This window comes from Polistes canadensis, unplaced genomic scaffold, assembly GCF_001313835.1.
Source record: "Polistes canadensis isolate GaletaPanama2010 unplaced genomic scaffold, ASM131383v1 scaffold_13, whole genome shotgun sequence".
NCBI lineage: Eukaryota > Metazoa > Arthropoda > Insecta > Hymenoptera > Vespidae > Polistes > Polistes canadensis.
Window position 1 is genome coordinate 254,290 of NW_014569560.1, and position 9,564 is coordinate 263,853.

General features: G+C 31.8%; 2 protein-coding genes across 5 annotated transcripts in view; one reads left to right on the forward strand and one right to left on the reverse strand.

The window, feature by feature from the left end:
- Positions 1-9,564, reverse strand: part of LOC106793319 (bromodomain-containing protein 7) — a 53,447-nt gene that overhangs the window by 14,487 nt on the left and 29,396 nt on the right. The window lies entirely within an intron of this gene.
- The window catches only part of LOC106793318 (solute carrier family 12 member 4), an 81,109-nt gene that overhangs the window by 6,869 nt on the left and 64,676 nt on the right, over positions 1-9,564 (forward strand). For all 3 annotated transcript variants that reach the window (XM_014760130.1, XM_014760128.1, XM_014760129.1), the window contains exon 2: positions 7,982-8,038. In XM_014760130.1, the coding sequence (XP_014615616.1) occupies positions 7,982-8,038 (57 nt within the window). The remainder of the gene's footprint in view (positions 1-7,981; positions 8,039-9,564) is intronic.

The window sequence follows — 9,564 nt, forward strand, 5'->3', positions numbered from 1 at the left end:
TATCATATATAATTTAGTTTGATCAAAGAAGTTACACGATGGAAAATAATTATTTATTAAGATACGATTTAACTTTTGATGGATGTTTTTGTAAATACGTTAAAACTAGGAAGTATATAGGATTTTGGTGTATCGATCGTTTGTAAAAATTGATTCAAGAAACATTTGGCCTAACATACATTTAATATTTAATTGTAAAATATCTGATATTAAGTGTAATAAATTGTAAAGTAAACGAAGGTTGCCATAATTGTCGTAGAAAAACTACATAAAATTGTAGATGAATAATCAGTTGTTTCTCTCGTCCAGAAATAAAATTCTTAATAAGAAGGTATCAAAAGGAATTTGGACATCAAAAAAAGAAGTAGAACTTAATTTTACTAAGTTGGACGTTTCGTTCTTTTATTGGGACTTCTTCAGCAACTGGAAATTTTAGTTTATTGTTATTTTTTTTAAATTACGAAATACATGAGACTCATACAATTTAAAATATTACATGTTGAATAATTTACTTAATCGATGAACAGAATTTTTGATTCCAATATTAAAAATCAGTCAATTTGAGATCAGTCCTTTAATAATTCATATGAAAATTAATCGTAAGGGATATCTTAAGGTAAAGATTTGCAGGAACAAAGGTTGCCATAATTGTCTTAGAAATACCATATAAAATTGTAGATGAATAATTTACTTATACGTTAAACAGAATTTTTGATTTCAATTTTAAAAATCAGTCAATTTGAGATCAGTCCTTTAATAATTCATATGAAAATTAATCGTAAGGGATATCTTAAGGTAAAGATTTGCAGGAACAAAGGTTGCCATAATTGTTGTAGGAATACCATATAAAATTGTCAGACGTGTGTTCGTTTATTCAGTTTCTCTCTCTCCCCCTTTCTTTCTTTGTGGATTCATAACGTATGACGCGTTTCCATACAGCCACATATTATGTATACTCAGACATTCCGTCGACATGGCATTCTGCCAGAACAGCAAAGCTACTACTACCTTCGTGTTTATCAACAGGGAATTATGCTAACGCGCCCGTCGACCGAGCAAAGCCAGTGGTCCGTCTATTCCTTGACGTTTCATACGCCTCTGACGTATATCGTTTCAGGGAACCACAAGTTTCTCTCTCTCTCTCTCTCTCTTTCTCTCTATTTGTATCTCCTTTTTTTCGAAAAGCTTTTTAACTCATAAACGTAAATTATTATTCCGATAAACTCAAATTGGAATTTAGAAACAATTTCGATTGTCAATAAAAAACTCGAATTTTCTTCTTATTATTTCTTACTTTTTCTCTTTTTTTTTACATATCTTACAATTAATATTATAATTGTTTTTTTTTTGTGTGTATTATTCGTATTTTATATATTTTAATAATTATTATTGGGAGAATTTTGATATCTGTAAGATGAAACAATTTAGGAGCAACGATTGGTTCGCATAGTTTTCCTTTTTCTTTCATTAATCACACCGGGAACAATACATTAATTTATATATATATGTATAAAATATGGGATTCCATTTTCTATTCGAGCTTTGATTAATTTTCTTAAAAAAAGAAGAAAAGAAAAACATCTCAAATTAAGTTGAATCTTTTTTCTTCTCTCTCTCTCTCTTTGTCTCGTCCAGTGATTTATTATTATAGTTTGCGTTACGAGATTGATGATGGGAAAAGGTTTCCTCATTGGTTGTTAGAAGAAGAAAAGTAATAGAAAATTGTTAAGAAAATAGAGAATTTGGATGTGTGTTGTTAGTTAGGGCGTGGTCAGTGAAAAAGATATTACCTGTTTATTTTTTTATTTTTGTCTTATTACTTCTTACGAAGTGCAAAGTGCGTTTTGTCTAATAAATGTTTCATAAGTGATGTCTCGAGTAGTTGAGTAACATTAATTATGGTTTAGTCGATACCGAAAATAGCTTAGGTTATTTTTACTCCTTTTCCAATGTCGTAACTTTGAAATTTTGCATACATTCAAATAACTTTCTCATATTTTGTTGATCATTCGTTAAACGTACGATGGATGATTTTAATATCGGTACGATTGATACGATACTTTTTCTCTCTTTCTTTCTTGTTTTTTTATAAATAATAATAAATAATAATAAAAGAGACACGTTGTGAAAGAAAGATGGAAATATTTTTATAGAATCGTTTGAGTTCAATCTTAAAAGGGAAAAAAGAAAAATCACGAAGTTGACTTTATCAAAGTTTCTTTTTATCCTCGCACAAATATACACGCATACACCTCAATACACTTATACATATCTATCATATATACCACATAAACGTTATTTCTCATTCGCCATACCAACTTTTCTTTCTCTTAAGTTCACCAAGCGAATGCCTCGAACGTTCGTTCGTTCGTTCGTCGAGTTTTTCTTTTCAGTTTGTTCTTTTTCCTTTGTAAAAGAATGGAAAGAAGATGGAAGTAGGAATAGAAATAGGAAAAGGGTGATTGTGTGAGGTCTCGCGACCGTGAACGCAACGAAAGGAGGAGGATGAGGATGAGGATTTATCGATTGCCATGTAAATCGGCAACCTTCGTTTGCATCGTTTCCAAAAGAAATACTTGACACCGATCTGCCTTTTTCTCGTCTTCCTAATAGTAAAAGAAAAAAAAAAAGGATAAGAAATAGGAACGAAATAGAAATTCATTCAGCCTATCTATCTATCTTTTACCATTTCTTTACAGATTTCTATTAGGAATTTTCTTTTTTCCTTATTCTTATATATTTTTCATGTATTCATCATTTTAATATATAAATCAAATGCAAATGAAAGTATTGTAATACATATATTTATTAATAAAATAAATTTATAATTAAACACGCGTGTAAATAGGATAGATTGAACAATAATTGCATAGAAAATATGCATTCATTTCTAAAATTAATAAATCATTTTGTTTTTGTTTTTGTAATCATATTTACACGTGTGTACAACACATTTTAGGATATTCATAAAAATTTGTTAATTGATACGAACATGATTGAAGTATAATTAAATCACGTGACTTATCATCATAATAATTATCATTGTATTTAATAAACTATACGTATAATGCGTACGACACGAAATAAATGATCATTCGTTGCAAGGAAGAATTTGTTTATCCGATGGCTTCTGGCTGAGCAACTGTTTCGAATCCAGAATTAATGTCACCGGCCGTTTTCTCTTTTTTTATTTCTCTCTCTCTCTCTCTCTCTCTCTCTCTCTTTGTTTGTACTTTAAAACGATATATAGCAAGGAATATATACATGACGCATATTATCCGAGAGTAAATGTCAATTGACGCGTTGAACTAACCGATACGACGCCGTAGTTTACCACCGTCGTTGTTATACACACATTTTTTCCCACAACACCGAAGATACAACACAACACGACACAACATAACGCACAACTCTTTAAACGAGATAAAAGAATGCCGACATTTTATAGTTCGTGGGAAACGCATTGTTTTTTTTTATTTTTTATTAGATCGTCGCGCAGACGTAACCCCATTACCAACACGCTTACCCAACTGACCCTTTTCTTTCTTAGAAAGAGAGAGATAGAGAGAGAGAGAGAGAGAGAGACAATTTATTGAAGTTAATATTATTTCTGGGTATTTTTTCTTGTTATTGAAATTATTTTTAATTAGTGTTGGCATATAAAAGTCATTAACGGTTTGATACTTCAATTGATTATTTGTATTTGCGATTTGAGATCATTTTTGTGTGCGTATGTGGAATATAGATAAACGCTAATGTGTGCTTGAAAATGGTTAAATCAAATATTAGAGAAAATAGTAATATATTTTATTGAATATTTTTGTCACATTTTAATTTTGTTCATCGCGTAATTATTAAAAAAAAAAAAAAACGAGAGAAGAAAAAACAAGCAAAAAATAATTGGAAAAATAATTCAAATGAAAAAAAAAAAGAAGTAAATTTAATCGAATTAATTAGTATGGAAGTAAATAATTTGTCGATGATAAAATAACATTTAATTATTACAATTAGGTGTTATTATCGTCGTCATTAATACTTCACTTCGTAACTGTTTGACATTACGTAAGTGCAGAAGCGTTCGGGAAAGTGTAGATAATATGTAAGCGTAGGTTTGAGTCAGCTCGTGACTTTAAAGCGCTAACACACAATTAATTTATTATTATGAATTTATATTTAAGTTCCGCAGATAACCGGTTTAAGCGGTTCGTGTTGTCTGCTTCTATTATCATCATCATCATCATCATCATCATCATCATCATTTTTTTCGTCATTGTCATCCAACATAACTGACTTGGTTGCATGCACTTTGCGAGATTATTCAGCCAACTACTCGTAGTACTTTTATCTCCCCGTTCGATTTAACAGCAAGCACCAAGTAACAGCAGCTGTTTCGGCTACGACGCTTTGTTAATCGTTTGCTATGATTCCACCGCACACTCGTTGCATGTTTCGTTTTAAAGCTCTGATCTGGCACCATTGCAAAGAAAGAAAGAGAGAGAGAGAAAAAAGAAAAAGAAAAAGAAAAAAGTATAAATGCGTGATCCACATACGCGTGTACGTATTATTCGTATATTTTCTATGTAAATATGCAACGCGACACGTGTTACAAAATTATGCGACTAGTACGTTGCACTTTTCAATTGAACTTCTTTTATTAAACGAATGACACACAAAAAAAAATAGTTGTGGAAAATTGTAATTATAATTTTTTAATTATTTGATATATAATATGTGTGATGTTGATGGTAGTTTATGTTTGTCTCTGTGTGTGTTAGAAATTTAATGTTAGAAAATATTTGCCAGGAATTTTTAATATACCAAGAGGAGCAATGTTTTATGACATTTTTATATAGGATAATTTATCAATAACAATTTTTTTCTTTTTTTTTTTATAGAAATTCAAATAAACATTACATTTTTTTTATTCTTATATGTTACAAACTAACAGGATGATAATTCTTATCTACGTATAAAAGACACAGGAGAATCATTGACAAGATTGATACAATAAAAAGAAGTTCCTTTGATTTACGAGATCACAGGATGTTGTACGGTTCTTATGGCAAGGAAATAAATGTGCATACTCGTGTCCTTGAGAGAAATATACCGTGAATATCTTTCTTTTTCTCGAAGTTCACCTACTACTCATCGAGTCTTTATTCTTTATTCTTTTTTGCTTCTTTTTCTTTTTATTTTTCATGCTGACACAAACCAGCAAATCAAATCTACCTATATCATTTCTGTATTGATCGTTTATTCGCGGAGTGTGAGGTAACTTCTTAGAAAAATCCTTGGGGAAAAAAACAAAAAACTGGGGAGGGGATAAAAATATGCAGGGATGAATGCAATTTAAGAAAATTCTATCGTACACCTAAGAAGACGTGTTACAACTCCAATCTATCCTCGTCGTTTAGATTTGTAAACAATTTTGTCAGGATCAACGATACTTTTCTTACGATCTAGGACACGTATACTATATTGCACGAGTATATTAAAAATTAATATCAATATGTGTGTATGTATAAATAAATAATATTCTGCGGTAACTTATCATCAATTCTTTCTCGGAATAAAAATTTAGAAAAACGAAAAATCAGAAAAACCACGAAGGAAAGAATGTATAGAATCAAACTTGTATCGGTTGAATACAAATTTTCTACGCACTTTCGTAGACAATTTTTTTCCCTCTATCTACTTTGACGCGATAATAATAATTTTCATTTGAAAAACATCCAAAGAAAAAAATTGAACGAATCTATTCCTATCCTATTACACATTACATCTATCGTTATATAAAATGAACAAAAAAAAAACCCCTCCAAAAAATTCAAATCAATTCAAGTTTAATCCCTTTATCATTGCCTGTAGTTAGTATTGTACAAACTAATCAAAAGAAAAAGAAAAAGAAAAAGAATACGACTAAGAGGGAAATGAAATAAAAATGTGTGTAGTCAAAGTTTATCGTTTAAATTGGAAAAGCATGCGTTTCACGTGTTAAAGAAAAATCTTTTTGGGTGCATTCGTGTCGTGGAATACCGTAGTAGTAGCTATCTTGACTAGATGAGAGTGAAAGAGACAGAAAGAGAGAAAGAGAGGGGGGGTTTAAAGTTGGGTCGAGAGACTTGCATCCATCCCCGATCAGTGGGTGGGTGGGAGGGAGGGTTTCATCGACCCAATCGAGCTTGGGGTGGAGCTTAAGCTACACGTCCGCGTCAGCACCTCTTCGTTTCTCTTCTCTTCTCTTCTCTTCTCTTCTAGTGGGCCTTCATACTCGTCTCACCTACATTTCCCCTACCATTTTACACATTCACACACACACACACAAACCCACAGATAGATACAGATACACAGGGACCAGAACTCAGCACCTTTTTCACCCTCCAACTCTTCACAGTCCATCTCTTTCACCGCCAAACCCTTCCCCACCCCTCCCCCCTCCTTTCCTCTCCTCTCCCTCCCACCCAATCTTTTTGTCACCCATTTCCACTCCTCGTTCGGTTTCATCTAAATCTACACACACTTAACTGCTAGCCTTCCCCCCCCCCCTCCTAACCAAGGCCTTCAAAAATCTGCTGGAAAATTCATTGACAAGAATTTTTCATCGAACGTTTAAGAAAATATTTGGAACAATTTTTTTTCTTTTTTTTTTGGGAGTGGGGGTGGGAATGGGAGGGATAATTTTAAGGGTAGTCGATCGATGCACCGAGGACGTGGATTTTTCTTTCTTCTTTTTTTTTTTTCTTTATTGTCCGGGGAAAAAATGTCGATTTCCATTTTACCCCGACGCTTGTTCCTTTATTTTTTTTTGATCGCAACACAAATCGACGAAACGCGGGATGTTACTTTTCTTTTTTTCGTTTTTTGTTTCTTCGTTGATTTGTGGAAAAAGTATAGGATTCTAATGACCAGCTGTGATCGTTTGATTGGTTGGTTGAAGGATAAAAAAAAAAGATTGCTAAACAAAAAATTGATGTTAACGTTTTAAATCTTTATACACGAATGATTGCATTATGAATGCTAGATAAATAATACTTGGTAGTGGAGTTTGAAAATATTGCTGGTTAAAAGAAATCATGAAGAAAGAATAAGTATTTTTCTTGTTCTCGAAGAGAGAGTTATGTTAATTTTATTCAATTGAAATACACGTTTATTATACATATTCTACAGATATTATACATTCGCGAAGTATTATTAGGAAGTTTTTTTTTTTTTTTTCTTTTTCTTGAATTAAGTGAACACAAGACATTTTCATTCTGCTCGTTTTATCAATTTTTTTCTTTGGAATAGAGAAAAAAAAAAGAAAATAAAAAAAAAAAAAACAAAGTCTATTCAGAAACACACCAGCTGTGGTCGTTTAGTCGAGAGACACAATAAAAAAAGTATTCTCCGTTTATAATGGGATCATGATACATTTGGTATTGCATTGGACGCTAATGAATACTTGGAACTCGAGTTTAGGGAGTAAACGTTGAGAACAAAAACAAAAAAAAGGAAATAAAATAGAAAAAAAAAACAATGAATAATTGTGAGGAATGTTTTTCTATTTTATTTCTTAAACATTGCATTTTTATCATATTATATTATATTATATATATATATTAAGTCATTGTTTGTGTCGTAATTTAATTAAAAATCAAGTAAAAAGAATTTAATAAAAAAAAATATAATCGTTCATATATAAAATTCGATCTATAAATTTTAATTTATAAAATATATTTTTTCGCATAGATTTTGAAGGAAACAAATAGACACACGTGATCTCGATTATTATCATTGTTTCTTTTCATGTGAGTCAAGATAAAGATATTTGCATGATATCGCGCGTGCATTTTTTTTTTTTTTATTAATACTTCTTCTTCGGAATTTTTAATGCACATATTGTCTTCTTTTTATTCGAGGAATTTCATAAACATAGAAACTAAAGGAAGGGAGCATACATAAATTATTATTATCATAACGTCGTGTGTTCGTTTTGTTTTAGATCAAGCACCCAATGGCACCCAAGTGGAACACCTTGTCGCCATATCGACCAATGCCTGTGAGTAATTTCCCACAAGGGAAAACTTTATATGCCCGCGATTATGCTATTTGTACTTACTCCAATTCGACCTTTTTTACCAATTTATCCAATTTTCTCCCCCCCCCTCTGTCCCCATCTGTGTGTTTTCGATTTATTTATAATGCATGTATGTATATAGGTATACACATTACCATAGGTAAAAAGTTGTAAATTTTTATGGAAAAAATATTGACAGGATTTCGAAAAATTTCTATCATACTCGTAATAAAAACTTTTACGAGAACGACGTGAAATATATCTTCCGATATACGAATAATTTGATATATTCGCATATAATTCATTATCGGACATTTTTTTTTTACTTATTCGTACATCGTTTAAAACATTTTCCTGCTCGTTTTTATCAAACTATCTTTTATAAATAATCGACGACGTGGTTACATGTGCACGATATTTTCATACTTTTTTCTTTTTTTTTTTTTCTCCTTTCAATTCTCCAATACGAAAAATTGATAAGATATTTTTTAATAATATCTTTCGAATATTTTCAATATGAAATATATTTTCTTGTTAGTTAGATATTGCCAATTGATATGAAAATTGTATATAATAAAATAGTCGAATGTAAAAAGATGTTAGAAATCATTTGAAACAAGAAAAGGAAAAAAAATGTAATTGAATTTATGAATATTCGATAAAAAAAAAAATATCGGTGTATTAGATTTAAACGAAAATCAAATAAAATGATTTGATACGTGATCGGTGGTCCATATTTCGTGTAAAATCTACCGCGAGTGTATTTACTTGATATACTACACACGATTATTTCCGCGTGACTGTTTTATCCATCTCGTGAGAATCAAAAGCTCTCTATCTCTCTCTCTCTCTCTCTCTCTCTCTCTCTCTCTCTCTCTCTCTCTTTCTTTCTTTCTCATACGTTTCAAAAGTTCAGCTAGAAGAGAATCAGCTCGGCATTCTAACTTTACTCTCTTCTCTTCGCTTCACTTTATTGTCGGAACGAGTTAAAAAGAAAATCCAGAGAACTGAGGTAGAGAAAGAGAAACATACGAAATGAGAGAAAGAGAAATAGAAGAAGTCGTGGGGAATGGGATGAGATGAGATCAGGTGGGGTGGGATGGAAGGATGGAAAAGAGGGGACAAGGGGGGGATACGATCGATGAGAGAGAGAGAGAGAGAGAGAGAGAGAGAGAGAGAGAGAAGAATAAGAACAGAAGGGATTCATTATCACGAGCGAACCATTGTCTTTGGCGCGTCAACCGAGATGCAAAAAAAATCGGCGGGGGCTTAGGGCTCTGCTGTGTTACGATATTAAACCCTTTTACTCTGTTGCTGTCCCTCTAATTGTGTTGGATTTCCAACACGAACCAACTACCACGTACGATACGCCCACGCCCACGCACCCCCCCCCCTCCTCTTCCTCTTCCTATCCCTTCTTTTCCTGTTCTCTCTTTTTTTTCTCTCTCTCTCTCATCGATCCTCAGGATTTTTCTGAATGTATTTTTTTCTTTTTTTTTTTTTTTTTT